The 21,447-nt window shown below is 41.6% G+C and overlaps 1 protein-coding gene across 3 annotated transcripts in view; it reads right to left on the minus strand.

The window, feature by feature from the left end:
* Positions 1–16,297, minus strand: part of SLC39A8 (solute carrier family 39 member 8) — a 38,163-nt gene extending 21,866 nt beyond the window's left edge. Inside the window, exons 1-3 of one of the 3 annotated variants that reach the window (XR_005292572.2) lie at positions 16,210–16,297; positions 15,432–15,850; positions 4,867–5,035 (exon numbers count right to left, since the gene is read on the minus strand). Coding sequence is in view for 2 of the 3 variants with exons in the window: in XM_038399623.2 (XP_038255551.1) it covers positions 4,867–5,035; positions 15,432–15,680 (418 nt within the window). In the remaining variant the exon portion in view is untranslated. Of the gene's footprint in view, positions 1–4,866; positions 5,036–15,431; positions 15,851–16,000; positions 16,127–16,209 lie in introns of those variants that run through there. The other 2 variants (XM_038399623.2, XM_043513349.1) reach the window with 2 other exon arrangements.
* Positions 16,298–21,447: the final 5,150 nt, after the last annotated feature.

Consider the following 21,447-nt stretch of genomic DNA (forward strand, 5'->3'; position numbering starts at 1 on the left):
CCATTGGCCTTCTTGGCAACAAGGGCACACTGCTGACTCATATCCAGCTTCTCGTCCACTGTCACCCCTAGGTCCTTTTCCGCAGAACTGCTGCCGAGCCATTCGGTCCCTAGTCTGTAGCGGTGCATTGGATTCTTCCATCCTAAGTGCAGGACCCTGCATTTATCCTTATTGAACCTCATTAGATTTCTTTTGGCCCAATCCTCCAATTTGTCTAGGTCCTTCTGTATCCTATCCCTCCCCTCCAGCGTATCTACCACTCCTCCCAGTTTAGTATCATCCGCAAATTTGCTGAGAGTGCAATCCACACCATCCTCCAGATCATTTATGAAGATATTGAACAAAACGGGCCCCAGGACCGACCCCTGGGGCACTCCACTTGACACCGGCTGCCAACTAGACATGGAGCCATTGATCACTACCCGTTGATCCAAACAGTCAGCGAGAGCAGTGATTCTCAAGCTTTTTTCATTTGCGTACCCCTAAAAAATTTCAAATGCTGGTGGGGACCCCTTTGGAAATCTTAGCCAAACTTTGCGGCCTCCCAGGGGTCTGCGGACCACAGGTTGAGAACCACTGAGCTAGAGAAGACAGCAAAAAAAAAAAATCTTATGACCTTAGCTCTTTTATACTTTGCCACCTGACTTTAGTAAGTTAAGAGGGGACTCTTCTCCCTCAAACAAGCAGATTCTAGGAATGTATTTAATGGACACTCTGCATATCTGAAAAGGCAAATGGTTATCTGTGGTTATCAGCTGGTGCAGAGTGTGCAGATCTGCTCTGAAGAAGCATTGGAGCAGGCTGCATGTGATGCTTTATGTTTGCCTTGGACAGGCAGAATGTGTCAGAGCATCACCAGTTGGCTGCTGCAGGTCTGCAGCTCTCCCCACATTACTCCTCAAAGAGGCAAGAACATGATTTTGCCCATAGTGTATTATGAAATTGCTTTATGTGCAGTACTATTTATTAAGCATACAACCCACATGGAAAATAGATATGTGTTATCTGCTGCCTTTTAGCATTTTCTGCTTCTGAAGCAGCATTTTCATTCTTAGTAATTACTGAGTTACAGATTTTGTAATGAATTTTGGAATTTAAAAAATATTTGGGCTTCTAAAATGTTCTGTATTTCAGGTCCCTGCAATACAGGGTATTGGGTAGGAGGGTAGGAGGCCCCTGAAGACTTTCTGTAGTTCTCACAGGGGAGGCTGCCTCTCTTATCTTGTCACTGGACACTGTAGATGAGTTGGCAGAGTCAAAAAAAAAAAAAAAAGGAGCGAGATGGTCACAACAGCATAGGAGGTCAATTATGGGTCAAACTTTAAATGTACAAGCTACTTAACCCAGACAGAAAAATAATATACTTCCTCTACTCTCTGTCTAGATACTTATATGGCCCTTATCAGGATATCAGAGATCCTACTGTGTATGGCATATAGTTTTTATTAATTAGTATTATTATTAAATAATGCAGTTCAGTAACATTGTCTAACAGCCAGAAAGAGGGGCAACATTTTCCAAGTACAGAAAAAAGCCTGTCCTTGACAAGTAGAAAATCCAGTATAACTTTGACTAAATATTTACATTTACCTCTGCCCTTGGTCATGGTAGGAGAAAAAATTAATTGGTTATTATTTCAATAATGCCACTATTTTATGTATGTTATTTTGCTGAATTATTCTTTGCTCCAGCTTTGTGTGTGTTTATTATTATTTATATTATGGTAGCACCTTGAAGACCTGACCAGGGCCCCATTATGCTAGTCATAGTACGAAAAATATCACAAAGAAAGTTGCAGCCTCACAGTGCTCACAATCAAGGATTGTAAGATGCAATGGGTTTACTTTTTAAGTAAGTGTTAAAAAAAATTAAAATCCTTTCCATATGAAAAATTAAACTTAGTTATAATGCAATTAACAAAACAAGACAAAAAGTCAAGGAAAATGGAGATCGTGGATTTAATGAAGTCCTAAGCAGCATTAGTCAATGTTCATTTTATTTATTTTCTATTATAGCACCCCTACAAAGCACCTGTAATTCAGAATTACATATATTTAATAGTATATATTAACAACATTAATAGATACTGTTATGGGCCTATTGATAAACACTATCATTGGCCTGATCCAGCATTCCTTGGACGTTCAGAGCTCCCACCGAGCTCACTGGCTGTTTTGGGTATGTGAGGAATGCCAGATCAGACTTGTTACGGGGTTTACAAAAGAACAGCTGGAAAAATAAACTGATGAATTTCAGGAAAAACCAATATGCAGAATTTTGTGCAAAAGGTAATGAAAAACTGAAAATGGGTACAGTTCTGCAAAAGTAAATGTTCTTTCTAAAGGAACTAGTTTTCGGTGTAGACAGATGAGCAGGGATTAAGGGGGCACAAAAAAACCCATTGCATTATTGTTCACTATTTCATGTAGTAGGAAAAATAAATGAAAAGAGTAAGATGAAAGTCAGCAACAGAACCCAAAGGAACACTGTCAGTGTGAGCAATAGGTATAAAAAAAAATAGAAAAGTGATCAAATATATTCACAAAGATAGTAAAAAGAGACTGAAATCTAGCAAAGTCTTATGGAAAAGTCTTTTTGAATTCTCCCACCATGAAATTTGCAAGTTCTTCTGCACAGAAATTCCTACCATGTTTTAATAGACAGCATTGAATAATAGCAGCTTTTAAGATGGCGAGCCACAGCAGTCTGAATGGCCAGAATTGAACTCATATGGTTAGTTCACATGATTTTAAGAAGAGAAGTAAAAGGAAAGGTTCTCCCTTAAAGGACCACTCAAATGGAAACATCTCATAAAATGGGCAGCATTCTATTGGGTAAGAGTAATGGCTGTTACACCCAACAGTAACAGAGTTACAAAATAAGAAATAGAACAAGAACAAAAAAGTTGGGGCTCTTCTACTCTTTCTTTTAAACGTAGAAACAAACAGTAATAAGATTCATATACCAGGGTTAGCTAAAAGCGTGGCCCAGGGGCCAAATAAAACTCCCATTGTTATATGTCTCTCATAATTGATCTCAGGTTTAATATGGAGGCATGGCACACAGAATCTGCTGGTCTCAGCATGAAATGCTCCATCTTGATCCAAGAAGACCAGCATGCATGTTGGGGCATGCAGTTTCCTACATTAAGGCTGCTATCCGTTCTACCTCATATAAATTAGGTCCAGACTTGGGACTCCTGGAAAGTTATCAGTGTGGACCTCATCTAAGCAAAGTATGGACATTTTGTAAACTCTTTCAAACTTGGGTGCCTACATCCGCACTTAAGCACCAAAATAAGTGGCCTGATTTTAAGAGGTCACAAGAGTAATGGGAATTGTCGGTGATCAGCACCACTGAAAAACAGAAAATTCATTTAGATGCTTTCATATGGATTTAGGCACCCAACTTTAAAAGGACTGACCTTTGTTGGTTTGGTTTTTTGTTTCACCTCACAAGCAATCTGAGCCAAAGAAAGAAACTAACAATGAGCTCCGTGGTTAACAGCATACCTGCCTCTGCCTTGGACTCATAAATTATGATGATTTTATTGGGAAAACCCTCTCGTTTTAAATTCTGTTTATTAAATAGCTACTAATACCATCAAAATTACCATTAGCAGTGATATTAGCATTCAGCACAGCACAAAAGCCTACAAGAACAACAAATTACTGCATAGGACTATACATTATTTTGCGCTAACACCATGATAACGCCTAGGACTAGTTGTAAATTCATTGGCTGCTTAAGAGAAGATGGAATTTTCTTCCCCCACACACACACCTATGTTGCCCCCAAACTGTCTTCAAATCCCCTCATTGGCTATAGAAGTGCAACATAGCAGCTGCCACAGAAACTACTGTGCAAACTTTCTGGCTTCTCTCTCTATTACTCTTGTTTGTTATTTTTAAGAGATTAAAAGTGTGCTAGGTGCCTCACAAAACAGGATATAGGCTCTCACCCTGAAGACCTTACAGTCTGAATACAACAATGAGGGTATCAACAGACACAAAAGGAGGAGGAAGGGAAAAGGAAAGATAAGGATAACACTAAGATCACACCCTTACTCAGTAAGACATTTACACATCTGGGCCTCAATTCTGCAGACACTGAGAGCCTGCTTTTCAAAACTACTGAGCACCCAGAGCTCCTGCTCACTGATGTAGAATTGCAGGTGCTCAGCCCTTTTTCAAGAGAGGCCCTTAAGTATTCTGGAAAAAATCAAATTGATTTTGCTATGTCAGGATCAGGGGCCTCAGTTGATTCCCTTACGATAGCTGGTTTTGCACTTATTTCCTTCCCCCTTACATTTCTATGTATTATAATTATTAATTTTCAGAATCAGAAAAAGAGGGATTTAAGAACAGGTTTGAGGAGACGTTCCATGCACATTGGGAAGCATGGAAGAAGGAACAAAAGCAGGAATGGGAAAGGGACAGATACGGAAAATTTTCCTGGGCAGGATACCTACTGACTCCCCCAAAATAACTTTGTTTCCCTAACCGCAAATGACAATTCAAATGTCGACTCCTGTAAATCTTAATGGGAGCTGCCCATCTAAAATGCAACGCATGAATATTCTCCCTGTAAAGTACAATTTCTTCCTGCAATCACCAAGGCCATCTTCTGTTTCAGAGAGTAATAATAAGTGAAATGGGTCTTATGCTTCCATGCATAAGCCACCCTCTAACAGAGATGATTAGGAAGAAACTTCCATCTATGTGCAGATTATTTCATAACTGCCTATGGGAGGACTTCTTGCAGTTTCCTCTGAATGTATCCATAAATTAAGCGGAAAAAAATGGACACAATTCATCTCAGCAAGTCCTACTCCTGTTCCATTATGAATGAAAGAATATTATCTACCTTCTGAAGAAGATGGTTTAGATTTGTTCTTGTGCTTTGACGAATTATCACAAGGGTGAAAAATCAGCTGTTGTAAGACAGCTGGACATATTGCAGAGAAGCTGGAATTTGTTATCTGGCTGTTGTTCGGAAATCCATGAAGTGAAAAGATGTCCTCAGCAGACATGCACTGAAAAAAAAAAAAAAAGATTATTAAGCTGACATGAAATTAAGAGGTGACAGATGAGAGAAATAACTGCTATGCTAAAAACACTAGTGTTATGCAGTGAAAATACAGGGCAGGATTTTCCAAGTAGCATACTTTGGACATTCTAAATTTGTGCATGAAAACACCATGATTGAAAATACCTCCCAGAATTCATTGGCCAAGTCACCGAAGTGATTTGGGAGCACAATTCACATTATAAATCAGTGGAACTTGTTTCTAATTAACTTAGGTGCTTCTGAAAATCTTGACTTCTGTGTATTTATGACCAGTTAACTCATAGCTTAAAATAACATTGAAAACACTAGCTCACAGTATATAAAACTAGTCTAACAACTAAATAATTAAATCTACAAATATTTAGAATACCATTAAAATCTCAGTGACAAAATATCAACAAATGATAGTTACTGCAGCAACTGTTATTCACGTAAATAAATATTTCAACCACATGCTGTTTTATTGAATCATAGAATATAAGGGTTGGAAGGGACCTCAGGAGGTCATCTAGTCCCCTGCTCAAAGCAGTATCAATCCCCAACTAAATCATCCCAGCCAGGGCTTTGTCAAGCCTGACCTTAAAAACTTCTAAGGAAGGAGATTCCACCACCTCCCTAGGTAACGCATTTCAGTGTTTCACCACTCTCCTAGTGAAAAAGTTTTTCCTAATATCCAACCTAAACCTCCCCCACTGCAACTTGAGACCATTACTCCTCATTCTGTCATCTGCTACCACTGAGAACAGTCTAGATCCATCCTCTTTGGAACCCCCTTTCAGGTAGTTGAAAGCAGCTATCAAATCCCCCCTCATTCTTCTCTTCCGCAGACTAAACAATCCCAGTTCCCTCAGCCGCTCCTCATAAGTCACGTGTTCCAGTCCCCTAATCATTTTTTTGCCCTCCGCTGGAGTCTTTCCAATTTTTCCACATCCTTCTTGTAGTGTGGGGCCCAAAACTGGACACAGTACTCCAGATGAGGCCTCACCAATGTCGAATAGAGGGGAATGATAATGTCCCTTGATCTGCTGGCAATGCCCCTACTTATACATCCCAAAATGCCATTGGCCTTCTTGGCAACAAGGGCACACTGTTGACTCATATCCAGCTTCTCGTCCACTGTAACCCTTATGTCCTTTTCTGCAGAACTGCTGTCTAGCCATTCAGTCCCTAGTCTGTAGCGGTGCATGGGATTCTTCTGTCCTAAGTGCAGAACTCTGCACCTGTCCTTGTTGAACCTCATCAGATTTCTTTTGGACCAATCCTCTAATTTGTCTAGGTCCCTCTGTATCCTATCCCTATCCTCCAACGTATCTACCTCTCCTCCCAGTTTAGGGTCATCTGCAAACTTGCTGAGGGTGCAATCCACACCATTCTCCAGATCATTTATGAAGATATTGAACAAAACCGGCCCGAGGACCGACCCTTGGGGCACTCCACTTGATACCGGCTGCCAACTAGACATGGAGCCATTGATCACTACCCGCTGAGCCCGACAATCTAGCCAACTTTCTATTCACCTTATAGTCCATTCATCCAACCCATACTTCTTTAACTTGCTGGCAAAAATACTGTGGGAGACCATGTCAAAAGCTTTGCCAAAGTCAAGGAACAACACGTCCACTGCTTTCTCCTCATCCACAGAGCCAGTTATCTCGTCGTAGAAGGCAAATAGATTAGTCAGGCATGACTTGCCCTTGGTGAATCCATGCTGACTGTTCCTGATCACTTTCCTCTCCTCTAAGTGCTTCAGAATTGATTCCTTGAGGACCTGCTCCATGATTTTTCCAGGGACTAAGGTGAGGCTGACTGGCCTGTAGTTCCCAGGACCCTCCTTCTTCCCTTTTTTAAAGATGGGCACTACATTAGCCTTTTTCCAGTCGTCCGGGACCTCCCCCAATCACCATGAGTTTTCAAAGATAATGGCCAATGGCTCTGCAATCACATCCGCCAACTCCTTTAGCACTCTCGGATGCAGCGCATCCGGCCCCATGGACTTGTGCTCCTTCAGCTTTTCTAAATAGTCCCGAACCACTTCTTTCTCCACAGAGAGCTGGTCACCTCCTCCCCATGCTGTGCTGCCCAGTGCAGTAGTCTGGGAGCTGACGTTGTTCGTGAAGACAGAGGCAAAAAAAGCATTGAGTACATTAGCTTTTTCCACATCCTCTGTCACTATGTTGCCTCCCTCATTCAGTAAGGGGCCCACGCTTTCCTTGACTTTCTTCTTGTTGCTAACATACCTGAAGAAACCCTTCTTATTACTCTTAACATCTCTTGCTAGCTGCAACTCCAGGTGTGATTTGGCCTTCCTGATTTCACTCCTGCATGCCCGAGCAATATTTTTATACTCTTCCCTGGTCATTTGTCCAATCTTCCACTTCTTGTAAGCTTCTTTTTTGTGTTTAAGATCAGCAAGGATTTCACTGTGAAGCCAAGCTGGTTGCCTGCCATATTGACTATTCTTTCTACACATCGGGATGGTTTGTCCCTGTAACCTCAATAAGGATTCTTTAAAATACAGCCAGCTCTCCTGGACTCGTTTCCCCCTCATGTTATTCTCCCAGGGGATCCTGCCCATCAGTTCCCTGAGGGAGTCAAAGTCTGCTTTTCTGAAGTCCAGGGTCCGTATTCCGCTGCTCTCCTTTCTTCCCTGTGTCAGGATCCTGAACTCAACCATCTCATGGTCACTGTCTCCCAGGTTCCCATCCACTTTTGCTTCCCCTACTAATTCTTCCCGGTTTGTGAGCAGCAGGTCAAGAAGAGCTCTGCCCCAGTTGGTTCCTCCAACACTTGCACCAGGAAATTGTCCCCTATACTTTCCAAAAACTTCCTGGATTGTCTATGCACCGCTGTATTGCTCTCCCAGCAGATATCAGGGTGATTGAAGTCTCCCATGAGAACCAGGGCCTGCGATCTAGTAACTTCCATGAGTTGCCGGAAGAAAGCCTCGTCCACCTCATCTCCCTGGTCCGGTGGTCTATAGCAGACTCCCACCACGACATCACCCTTGTTGCTCACACTTCTAAACTTAATCCAGAGACTCTCAGGTTTTTCTGCAATTTCATACTTGAGCTCTGAGCAGACATACTGCTCCCTTACATACAATGCAACTCCCCCACCTTTTCTGCCCTGCCTGTCCTTCCTGAACAGTTTATTGGTCTCAATAAACTTGAATTAGACTGTCCTAAGTGGTCCTACTGTATGTTGTATCCAGTGGTTTTTATCCATTTCATATCATGGACTGTTACAGAACAAATCAGAATCCATTTACTTTAAAAAAAAATTCCATTAAGATAAGTACCTCTTACTCATTAGCCACTTAGCTGAGGACAAGCCAGTAGCTCCTGTGCTAGCAAGCATATATTTTACTTTAGTATGTCAAGCCAGGAATTCTTTTCAACGTACAGCTAATAGACAAAAAGAAAAGGAGTACTTGTGGCACCTTAGAGACTAACAAATTTATTAGAGCATAAGCTTTCGTGAGCTACAGCTCACTTCATCGGATGCAGAAATCTTGATTTTAAGTTGCACAGATGTGTAATGAATTGTTTGACAGTTCACAAATAATTTATAATTTTTTATTCACACATTTTTCTATAATGACCAATACCTGAAGGAGTTCTTCACTTGAGTATACAAATGAAACAAAGTTTTCACATACCAAGGACGAGTCGTGAGACAACAGGTAAAGTCAAGTGTTCTTTCTATACAAGACACTGCATAATAGTCAACCTAGAATGTCTCAGTGTTGGGGGCTTAGGGGTATTTTAGGAAATATAAATTAAGGGCCATTCCCCTGCTCCTGTCAGATAATTTTGTTTAATTCTCTGCTCAAACCACAACAACTACAGAATGAAATAATGCCATATAAGTGCAAAGTAGTAGTATTATTTATTACAGTAGAACCTCCGAATTATGAACATCAGAGTTACGAACTGACCAGTCAACCACACACCTCATTTGGAATCAGAAGTACACAATCAGGCAGCAGCAGAGACATAATGGAAAAAAAAGCAAATACTGTACTGTGTTAAATGTAAACTTAAAAAAATAAAGCATTTTTCTTCTGCATAATGTTCACTTGTAAACTTTTGAAAGAACAACCATAACATTTTGTTCAGAGTTACGAACATTCAGAATTACAAACAACCTCCATTCCCGAGGTGTTCGTAACTGTGAGGTTCTACTGTAATTAGAAATAATTCAAGTAGGAACATCATAAATAAAATGCAATAATTTTGAAAACATGAAAGAATTTATCAAGGATTCCAAATCCTTCTTGCTGAGTAAATGTCTGAGCCCTAGTGACATTCCATAAATCATTAAAAAGATGTCCTAGCCTTATCAATGGACTGAAGATATCTCTCCACTATTGAAAATAACGACAATGTAACACCCAGGTCTTGAAGATGGGATCAAAAGAATACCATTTAAAGAAATTATAAGTCAGGGGTGGAGGTATTTTTCAACAAACATTTACACCTACTAATCAAAACTTTTCTTTTCTTCATAATCAGGTTCAAATAATTATGTGAAGGTTGCTTTTTAAGATTAAGATAGACCTTATATATGTTTCATACCTGAATTCTAAACTACACTACAAATGTACTTATCAGTAATATATAGCTTTTCATTATGCTTCAGTTATATATTCTTTGGACATCCCTTTTTGTACGACTGCATTTAAGAGATTTAGACAAGAGGCAATATTTCCATATCTATTGAACTGGACTTTCTGAAAAAGCCTGTATCTGATTAGAAGCATGTTACTGAGGACTCTGTCTATATTAACAGATTTATTTGGACATAAGCTTTTGTGAGTAAAAATCCCCACTTCTTCAGATGCATGTTGGATGTGGTCCACTCCCAATAACTGATGATGAGGTGTCAATACCAAGAGAAGGAAAATTGCTTTTGTAGTAAGCCAGCAACTCCCAATCCCTAATCAATCCCAAATTGATGGTGTTAAGTTTGCAAATGAATTGTAGCTCTGCAGTTTCTCTTTGAAGTCTGTTTTTGAATTTTTTTTGTTGAAGAATGGCTACTTTTAAAGCTGTTATTGAGTGTCCAGGGAGACTGAAGTGTTCTCCTACTGCCTTCTGTATGTTACCATTCCTGATGTCAGATTTGTGTCCATTTATTTTTTTACCTAGAGACTGTCCAGTTTGGCCAATGTACACGGCAGAGGGGCATTGCTGGCACATGATGGCATATATCACATTAATAGATGTGCAGGTAAATGAACCCCTGATGGTTTGGCTGCAGTGGTTGGGTCCTCTGATGGTATTGCTAGAATAGATATGGGGACAGAGTAGGCTACAAGGTTTGTTACAGGGATTGGTTCCTGAGTTAGTGTTTCTGTGGTGTGGTGTGTAGTTGCTGGTGAGTATTTGCTTCAGGTTGGGGGGCTGTCTGACCCCTGATTGAATTGGCCTTGTCAACACTGGTTCTCCACTTGTAAGGTAACTCCCTTCTCTTCATGTGCCAGTACATGTATGCCTATATCTGTAATTTTCACTCCATGCACCTGAAGAAGTGGGGATTTTTACCCACGAAATCTTATGCCCAAATACATCTGTTAGTCTTTAAGGTGTAACTGTACTCCTCGTTGTTTTTGTGGATACAGACTAACATGGCTACCCCTCTGCTATCTGTCTATACTATTGCTGAACCTATGCTAGCCATGACAGGATTTGTCCCAAAGTGGTACATGATAACCAAGCCATGCTACACACTATTCTGGGTAGCCAGCAGTCTGATTTTATAAAATCTCACAGTGAGTCAGAATGGGATGGAATACTATTCCAGCACTCCTCTGGCAGCCCCAGAGGCTTCTGCGTAATTTACCATTTCTTGTGTTTAAAAATTAAGGCCAACTTTTTTTAAAGTGTCTATCGATTTTGGGTGTTTTAGTTGCCGAGTGCAGAAAATCCTTTGGCCTAGTTTTCAGAGGTACTGGGCACCCACAACTCCAACTAATGTAGCTGATGTGCACACCCAGCACCTCTGAAAATCAAGTTCTTTCAAACTGAGCAGCCAAGAGCAGGGACTGAAATGAGAGTTACAGCTGAGCTAACAATCAAAATTTTCATTCTTCAGAAAATTCTGATATTTTGAAATTGTTTCCATTCCAAATAGGAATAAAAAGTCAATATATTGACATTTTTCACAAGACAAATAGTTCCAAATCAACCTTTTTAAATGTTGAAACATAATGACATTCCTGAAGCAAAGTGTTTTGTTGAACCAAATCAAAAATGTTTCTTTTCAACTCAGTTCAACATTAATGAGAGCAAGTTAATAATTTTCCATTGAAGTGAATTTTAAAGTCTCGGTGTGTGTATTCTTTAGGACATATGTCTCTCTTAGAGGATGACCCTTCCGTGACTTTCCCACATACCCACTTTGAAATTAAAGCAGTTACTTCTGGGCCGCTATAAAGTACTGTAAGCAGGAAGCCTACACCTCTGTATTAAACTTGAATAAACATATTCCTGTTTTACCTAATCCTGGATCTGCAATGTGTCTGTTTTTCTGCTAACAAAAAGAGACACGTTTGAGGTGGGAAATGGCCTAAGCTTCTAGCCTTTTTGATTGCAAAGAAATCTGTGAACGAAATGTAGTGTTGGCTTTCTGAATCTGCTGTCAGACAGGCTGAAACAAGAGCTCTAAAGAGAGTGCCCCCACTCACTTCCATAGGCTGTTAGCTCTGAAGACTAAGGGCATGGCTACACTGGAAACTGCAAAGCGCTGTCGCGGGAGCACTCCCATGCCAGCACTTTGAAGTGTGAGTGGGATCGCGTGTGAGCGCTGGGAGAGAGCTCTCCCAGCGCTACTGGTACTTCACCTCCATGAGGGGATTAGCTCCGAGTGCTGGGAGCACAGCTCCCAGTGCTGGGAGTCTGTTTACATTAGCACTTTAAAGCGGTCTGACTTGCTGCGCTCAGGGGGTGATTTTTCACACCCCTGAGCCAGCAAGTTAGAGCGCTATAAAATGTAAGTATAGCCAAGCCCTAATAACTGAACATCCCCAGGGGCACCACTTCGGGGGTTGGGGGCTTCTCCTCCTGCTCCCTGAGTTTCATACTAGATGTTTGCTCATGGCACACATCCTAGCCCCAGATGAAGCTCTTAACTGCAGCATAGCCTGACTGTGGAGTGTGAGTTCTTCAGAGGAGAGGCACTGCTCCCAGCTTATGCCCCTGGGCAGGGAGTCAATATTTTGTTTATAAACAGAGGCAGGGTGATTTAGATAAAGAAGGGCTGGTAATTAAAATAGATGAGCCTGAAAAACAGGAATCCATCTGTGAGGGCTGGGGAGATTGAAGACAGAATGTAGGGGACTCAGAACAAATACAGCCAAGGTTACATTCAGAAAAGAACAGGAGTATTTGCGGCACCTTAGAGACTAACAAATTTATTAGAGCATAAGCTTTCGTGGGCTACAGCCACTTCATCGGATGCATAGAATGGAACATACAGTAAGAAGATATATACACATACAGAGAAGGTGGAAGTTGCCATACAAACTGTAAGAGGCTAATTAATTAAGATGAGCTATTATCAGCAGGAGAGGGGGGAAAAAAAGTTTTGTAATGATAATCAAAATGGTTCATTTAGACAGTTGACAAGAAAGCGTGAGAATACTTAACATACTCTGCCAGTTGCCATCCAGTGCTTCTTCAGTCACAAATGCAATCAACTCACTTTGGACAAATGCCTGAGCATAAAGTATATATGTGCAATGACACTTGACGACAGGCTTCTGTAGACTGGTGTGGGACAACTGAATGCACATATACTCGGGGGGGGGGGGGGCGGTCTATTGGATTGGAAGAACCATTATACAAAGAACAGATACTAGTAACTGCTCAGACAAAAAAATAATACACTCTGAAGTAGATCCAGAATTTTCTCATCTGAATCAAATACAGAACCCAACTTATGCAACATGGCTTCCTCTTACTAAAGTGGACTTTCACTAAACAGAATGTAGAAGCAACACAAGTCTTTCCAGCTAAGCTTCAAGTGAGTTATGATAGACTCCTGCACTTGTATATTTTAAAAAGGGACAACACAAAATTTTTCCCCAGTACCCTGTACTATGTGACTGCAGAGGGAAAGGCTGGAGGACTGGGGAATCCAGGCCTTTTTTTAAAGAAAAATATTTTCACAACCATAACAAAAACAGCAGACTTATAGTTAGTGCACTTAATGGGAAACATTTACATTTTCTTCCTTTAAAAACATACCGAGCATACTGGTACAGTGTTCAACTTGTGAAATTTGAAATAGGTTGGGAGAAGTGAAGACCTTGGGCCCAATTTTATCCCTCTTATGACCTTGTTTTCAATTAGGCTAATTGCAGAGTGAGCATCTACTCAACATGAGTAAGGATGGCAGAACTGTACCCTTTATAAACTGCTGCCTTTAGAAGGAGATATAGGAAGTATACACCTGGGGCTTTTTTAATTTTTATACACACACACACTTAATGCAGTCAGGTACATACAATAAGCAAAAGATCTGATCTTCAAAAGTATATTTATAAAAGTCATCCCTGGCAGGGAAGGCTCAACTGTATCAGAGAGGGGTTATACTCCAGAGACAGTAAAGTTAGTCTAACGTTATTCCAACCTTCAACTTGGTGGCAGTTTTATAACAAGAGGGCTGGCAAGAACCCCAAGATACCCCTTCACCACCTCAATTAAACATACTATTCTGAGATATTAACCGTGAAAGTTTATAGAAAATTGAAACTAAGGTGACTTTAAAGGCTATACTGAGTCTAAGGAGGAAAAGATCTGAGTTGTGTATAGCTGGACTTAGAGGAAAAAAAAAGTTATTTTCACAGACCACCACCTATATCCCTATGGCATCAAGCCAGAATACTAATAGATTTATTATTTGATGTAAATAAACACTTAAGTTCCACCCTGCAATAAGAAAAGATATGAAGAATTCTGAAAAAGGATCTCTATACAGTGGATCTTTTAAAATCAAGTAATTTTTTTTTCACATGACAACTTCACTGTAGGCCAAATCCTGAGGTTCTACTTACTCAGCTTTGGTAGAATTTGACCCTAAAAATACCCATTCACTTGTCTGTTGCACTGCTGCTATTATCCAGGAAACTTTCCTGCTTCAGGACTGAGTAAGCAACCTCAGGATTTGATCCTATATACAAAAAGAAAAGGAGTACTTGTGGCACCTTAGAGACTAGCAAATTTATTAGAGCATAAGCTTTCGTGAGCTAGCTCACGAAAGCTTATGCTCTAACAAATTTGTTAGTCTCTAAGGTGCCACAAGTACTCCTTTTCTTTTTGCGAATACAGACTAATACGGCTGCTACTCTGGATCCTATATATAGGATATCACAACTTGCATACAGAAATTCAGTGATAATAGTCAAGGTTTCAGTCCTTCACTATAAACAGTTTCACTTTAATCTGGTTCACCCTATGAATATTTTTTGTAAGTACACTGCATGAAGTAAATGTCAAATAGACCAAAGGTCTGTCGCACTGTCTACCCCCCGCACCCAGGCAGAGGATATAACCAGACAATGCCTGGGAAAATACAGCTGCAACGGGCTTCAGACAAATAAAACTTAATGTCACCTACTATGAAAGAACTTGTGGCAATTAGTTTGCAAGATGTAGCTATACCGGTTGATTTTAAGGGTCTGTTTTTATTAACTTATTACGGAAATTAAAAAGAAAAAATAAAATATTTTCCAAATTAAATGGACCCTTTTGGATGGCATCTTATGAACGCCTGTGATATGTAACGTACACATTCTGGATACTTCTCTATTAATCGATCACAAAGCAATCCATCTAGATACGTTCATCAGTATTTCGACCTTTCTCTGTATTTATATCTGTATCTTACTCACCTGTCTTTCAGCACTTAGCTAGACATCGCTACCATCTGCCACGCATGGTTAAAACTTTCTTGCCTTGAATTCCCCTAACAGGAAGAACTGCATCGTTATGCTGGTGACAGAACCAAGATTTCGATGTTGTTTCATTTTATTTCCACCTGACTTTTTGAGGTTATGTACCTGCCTATGTGTAGCCGCAAAGAAATAAAATGGGTGGGAAATCAGCGGCGGGGGCCAGCGGCTCCATCAGCCCCACACAACTCATCTGCGTGAATGCTCACCGGCCTCCCCCTCACCCCGGTGCCTAGGCTCCCCCAGCAGCAAACCTCAGCTCTCCGCAGCGCCCGGGGCCAGGCTGGACTCGGAGAGCCGCAGCCGCAGCCGCAGCCGCCGCCGCCGCAGGGGGCGGGCGAGGGTTTGCTCCCGCCCGGCGGTGCCCGGGGGTCGCGGGAGGAGAAGTCCCGCGGGCGCGCCGTACCTCGTTATGGTGCAGGGGCTGCCGCCCCGCCGCCGCTGCCCCCGGCTCCCCCGCGGCTCCCAGCGTCTGCAGCAGGTGGGCGAGCTGGGCGGCCGAGAGGCTGCGGTTCTCCCCGAAGAGGCTCAGCACGTCCTCCACGAAGCCCCCCACGGGGCCGCCCCGCTGCGGGGCCCGCGCGGCCGCGGCCAGCGGGCTCAACGCCGCGGCAGCTGCCAGCGCTAGGGCCGCCGCCGCCGCCACCCGGGGCATCTCCTGGCGCTCCCCCCAGCCGCCGGGACCGAGCGCGGAGAGCTACTCGCCAACACCCTCGCGGCGGCCCTCTCAGCCGCGACACGGCCCCCGGCGGGAGGCGGGCAGGGGCCGGCTGCGGCCGCTGGCAGGAAGACGAGATGCTGCAGCCCGGCAGCTCCTCGGCGCGCCTGATAAGAGAGCACAAGAGACGGGGAGATAAGGCAGCGCGGAGCAAGCGCGCAGGCCCGGGCAGCCTGCGCGGAGCATCCCGCCCCCCCCCCCGGCCACTGCCCCAGCGGCACCCCCCGGACTGTGTCACTCGCCCAAAGGAGCCAGACCCGGGCGAGGCGCGGCTGCAAACCCCGCAGGAGCGCGCGGCGTCCTGGAAGCCGCTTCCCCCCACCCCAAACGCTGTGAGGAGGAATATTTTTAGCCGCCTTCAAAACCTCTCTCCTTCCCCCCCCCCATGGCCCCCCCTCCGTCTTGCATTCCGTCTGACACACACACTGTGTGACCCTCATCCCGCCTCCCAAAACGCCGCCCTCACCGGCTCTCTCTGCCTCCTCTACAGCCCTGCCTCTGCCCAGATAAAGGCGCCAGGCGGGGCACGTGTTGCAATTCCACCGCCCCGCACGGGTTCCTCCTCTGGCCCTGGCGCTGGCTCAGGGGTGAAAGACCCGTGGTGCAGCCCAGCCGCTTTGGCCTCTTGTCTCCCCCAGCCAGGGAGCTGCCTACGTGAGCTGGGTTAGAGAATAACTCCTGTTCTTTCCACAGCCGCCCCACGCACTACCGAGCACCAGGTGAGAAGGTAAGCACTTTTCCAGAAATAGTGTGCTGGGACACTTGGGGGTTTTTAGCTGTCATTTTGTGAGCAAGTCGTTCTTAAGAGAGGTGAAATCTGGGAGTAGGCAAGACAAATCAGCCTCCTGAAAGGGGTACAGTAGTCTGGAAAGGTTGAAAGCCACTGCTTCAGAGGCTAATGATTTGCTGCTTGGCTCTGCGAAGAGAAATGACTACATCTCCTCCCCCCTCCATACTGACTCAGCTCTGCTGCCTGGCGTGTTGTGGGTGCTGAGCTAAGACTCCAGTCCCTGTTCCACCCTCTGTCCACTCCCCACATACCTGTCTTGAGGTCTGAAGAGGAGGGGGGAGGGAAGGAAGCCATTTCCCAGCAGCTTTTTCTTAAGTAGCACAGAACTGTAAATTAGGGTTTGTCTGCTCCTGGAGTTACTGGAGAATAACTCCATGTGTGGACACTCTTATTTTGGAATAAAAGTGTCTTGTTCCTATTTAGCGTAACCCATGTGGCATCCCCCTTGTTCAAGCAGGAGAGAGTCATTCCATGTTAATAGCATTTGAGTCTGCTGACACAGCTTTCCAGATATAGCGTCTCCACTACAAAGTACAAGTCAAGTTCCTGCCACAGAATGGGTGATGGGTGATGATGAAGTGAGCTGTAGCTCACGAAAGCTTATGCTCTAATAAATTTGTTAGTCTCTAAGGTGCCACAAGTACTCCTTTTCTTTTAACGATGGTTGTGGTTACAAATAGTGTTCACAAAACCAAATGGAATCCATAATTGGACACAGATATGTTCCCCCAAACTGTCACATTCATTATTTAGATCAGAAGTGTTTTTAAAAAATAAAAAACTCGTAAGGATATAAACTCTCATGCTTCAGGACATCCACCAACCCCTATGTGCCTCGGGTTAGGAAGAAATTTCTCCTATAAGTAAGTGATTCTATCATTGTGCAGTATGAGGTTTCTTGCACATTCCTGTGTATCATTTGGTATTGAGCACAATCAGAGGCAGGATACGGGTCTAGATGGTTCACTGGTCTGTCTTGGTATGACTGTTCCTATATGGCAGTAAAACCTGTGTATCATCAAGATGTAGATATAAAAGGGGAACATCACCAACAACAGGTGTAAATCATTATAGCTCCCTGGAGCTATGTCACCTTAGCTGAACTGATGATCTGGCCCTGGCTACATGTTTGTTTGGCCCAAAGCTTCCTGAGGCTTGAAACCAAAGTTTTACATTATGAGGGCCTTGTAGCCTGGATAACAAAACTGTGTTGGAAATGTAGTCAAAGACACTTTATTCACAAATAAAACTTCTTAGTATAAATTCTGTAAAAACAATTTCAATGCCACAAAACACCATGAAGCAAAGAAACTGCCAGTGGTGTCACTGGCAAGCAGAAAAATATACAGTGAACTATATTTATACAAGTTCTACTCTACCCTGCCACTCACGTGACTAGATGTCCCTTTCCCATTCCTCCCTGCAGTCTACACTGAAGTGAAAGGTGTAGGTGACAGAGAGCTGACCACACTGGCTTTTTGCAACACAAAGTTTCTATTGTGGCAGAAGGAAACCTTGGCTCCCACTTTCTTTAGGGTACTTTCCATCTGCTAAGCACTGCTGAGGCAGCAAACAGGAGGCAGAACTGAGGCCTAAGATGCTTTCTGCCTCAATGTATCCATCTGTAAGATGGGTGAAGTAATGTCTAGTTAGGTGCTGGAGGTGCTTTGGAATTTAAGATTTGCAAATGCTTTCAGATGAGTGGATGAACGGTGCTAGATAACTACAGATTATTAGTACATTTTTGTCAAAACCATACATTGATTTAGACAGATTCACTCCCAAAGTTGTGCTGTCTTTTGTTTGTTTTAAATTGCAGAATTGTTTACTTTAAAGTCCCCCACTTTCTCAGCAACTGTATGTAAATGATAATAAAAAACAGTATAATTAAATAAACAAACTCTTACTTGCATTAGAGATTTAGCCCATATTTGCGTAATGCTGCGGAGTTCAAGGAATTCCTGGGCAATTCCAGTGGGAATTATTTTCTGTTACCAATCCTCTACAGAATGAAAATCCTCCTCTGCTTGGGGGATAGCCAAAGTTTTTTTTCTCATGGAGTGATATATTCTTACACTTTTGGTTAAAAGCGCTTCTAAGCTGAATGTTATATGAAAAGAACATCAAGGAGCTAGAAAGTAGTATTAAGTAAGATCAAATAGGTCATATATGTTTAGAACTATTTGTAGAACTGAATGATTAATTAAGATTGTGTGCGTGTGTGTGTAATCTTAATATATGCCAAATATAGTGTTTGTTCCTTAGATAACTAATCAGGGAAGCAATTTCCGTTCCAATCAAGTCTGGCAACGAATCTCACCAAATCTTGTAGAGCCACTGAGGTGAAAGAACAACATACAACATTACTCTATTGTATTCCATGATCTGATTCAGCACTTTCTTGAACCTTCTTGAGTTATTTTCACCTGTACAATGTAAGGGCACATCGGGCAAGGTAATGGAAAATCATGCCTGTAACCAGCAATTCAGTTCTTCATAGAGCACCAAATCCAGACTTGGTGTGAGTGGGTGCATCTTACTGGCACCCACCTATATCAAAGGTGGATTGGCTTGTAGTGTTTTTTATTATTCATTAGATATCTCAAATTCAGGTTAGTATGAATGAAATAAAGAATCTAATTGAACAAAAATTGTTTTACATTCTATAGTTTGGTTGATAAAATGCATATATCCCTCACACCAATATTTTTTCCAGGATACTTCATTCAAGATAATTTATTCTTAAATGAGATGTGAAAAAGTATTTAGGTGGTAGTTGGTGTAAATTACTTTCCTCTTAAAAACGATATCCTTTAGTTAATCACTCAAGAATAAAACAATCCACATAAATGCAGTTGGATATTTCAGGGGAAATATGGCTATTGGTATGTAAAAATACTGGGCACACATCTACTGCATCTTCCCGTAATTTTTATTTTCCAAATTGATCTACTCAGTTGTTACTACTGGACTTCCCACACATTTTTTTTCAAGTGAGTTTAAGGGATTCTGGCATTTTTTGGAAACACAGTCATGATTATTCTAGGTTCCACTGCCTGGTAATCAGACCATTCAAAGAGATAAACAGTAGAACAGCCCAGATCATGTGCTGGTGTAAATTGACTTCAATTCAGTGTTGCCAAATCTTGAATCTTGCGTTATTTGGTGTTTTTCTTAAATCCCTGGCTCTTGGAGAATGTAATTAGGTGACAATATCAAGTTTTATTTTTATATTTTTAAAGTAAGTTTGAAGCCCTCATAGTTGCCTAGAAAATCTGGAAAACATGAACCAAGTGTACTCTACAGACTCAAAAAGGAGAAGGCAAATCAAAAGAATCCATAATTCATTGGTTTTTTTAAACCTCAAGATTTTTAAGACAAACTCATGATTTTGAGGGCCTGACTCATGATTTTTGAATGCTTGGAGTTGGCAATATTGCTGCAGAGCTAATTTATCCCATCTGAAGTTAGGAGGAAAGTTATAGAAATATAAATTGATTTATGTTCTAAGCTATGTTTCTTAGGAACAAGGAATTGCTCTATTTTAATGATCCTACATTCTTTATGTACACAAAACTTTTAATAAAGACAATGGGGGTTCTGGATTTGCAAGAAAACAGAATCAGGCTCCAAATTTTTTAAGAATAAGTGGTTTCTTAGTGACTGTGAAGTGTGTAGAAAGGTATTACTGAGGTACAAGAAAGATTTAAAAACAGTAGAGAGCCATTCTGATGTCACACAGTGTTACGTTGGTATAACTGCTTTGAATTCAACTCCTAATTTACTCTGTAGTAAGTGAGATCAGAATCAAGCCCATTGTTTGTATATATATACTTTGCAGCTCAAGTAGAAAAATTCATATATTCTTGAAGAAATATTTGGTATTTTGTCTTCCTTTTCACGTCTATCTGAGCAGAAGAATATATCTGGTATGAGATTGTCATTCTGTAACAAAGATTTTTATAGTTTGATGTATTGATATAGTATGTACTTTTTCTTTAAAAAAGCAGCACGTTACATGTTATGTTTCATCAGAACAGTTTACCATTTTGCTGTTCTTTATGTATTTTTTGTCTTCTTTTTTAAACTTAATAAACAATTAAAAAGTTATACATCACAGATATTAATGAAGGATTCTGTGCTAGATCCTGCTCCTATGAAAGTCCCATTAAGTTCCAGAGGAGCAGGATTAAGCTTCTAATGAATTGTATTCCATTTGTCCCCAATATTTTCCCACTTTACAGATCAAGCACAGAGGGTTTCATGTTGTGATGTCTTAGGCAAATAACATGCCAACCTTAGAAAGGCTGCTTCCCCAAAACTTCACTGTCACAGTTTGCAGAATAGTATTGCTGTGGTAATCAATCATAATTTGTATCGTCACTGAGGTATTTTGTATTAGCTGTAATATCCCATATGTAATTTGCTGTGCTGAGAACAAGGAATCTTGGCTCATGGTAAAAAAAGGTTATATTATGCAACAAGTTTCAGCCAGCCATAATGGTGTTACTGGTTCTACAACTCCCTTTTTACAAGTTAGGTAGTTCTTTCTCTGGGAAGGTGTAAACTTGTTTATCACAAGAGGCATATGCAATCCTTTATACAGTTTGCAGATACCTATCCAATATGTAAGGAAATATGTATTTAAAAGCAATGTCTCCTAGCCAAACAGAGGCTCTCTCAGTACTAAAGTACCCAGGCCAAGCACATATTTACTTACACTGTTTTCTATATTTACTTGCAACTCTGCAATGTACATGCACTGTGCCATAAGGTGGATGTAAAAAAAATTGACTTTTTTCGACAGCAATGAAATAGATGTCATTAAAAAGATGTATTTTAATAAAGGATGAGTGTTTACTTTCAAAACATTATCTAAATGGATTTCAACAGATGAAACATGGATAGGTCCTC

The sequence above is a fragment of the Dermochelys coriacea genome, chromosome 4, assembly GCF_009764565.3.
Source record: "Dermochelys coriacea isolate rDerCor1 chromosome 4, rDerCor1.pri.v4, whole genome shotgun sequence".
NCBI classification, from domain to species: domain Eukaryota; kingdom Metazoa; phylum Chordata; order Testudines; family Dermochelyidae; genus Dermochelys; species Dermochelys coriacea.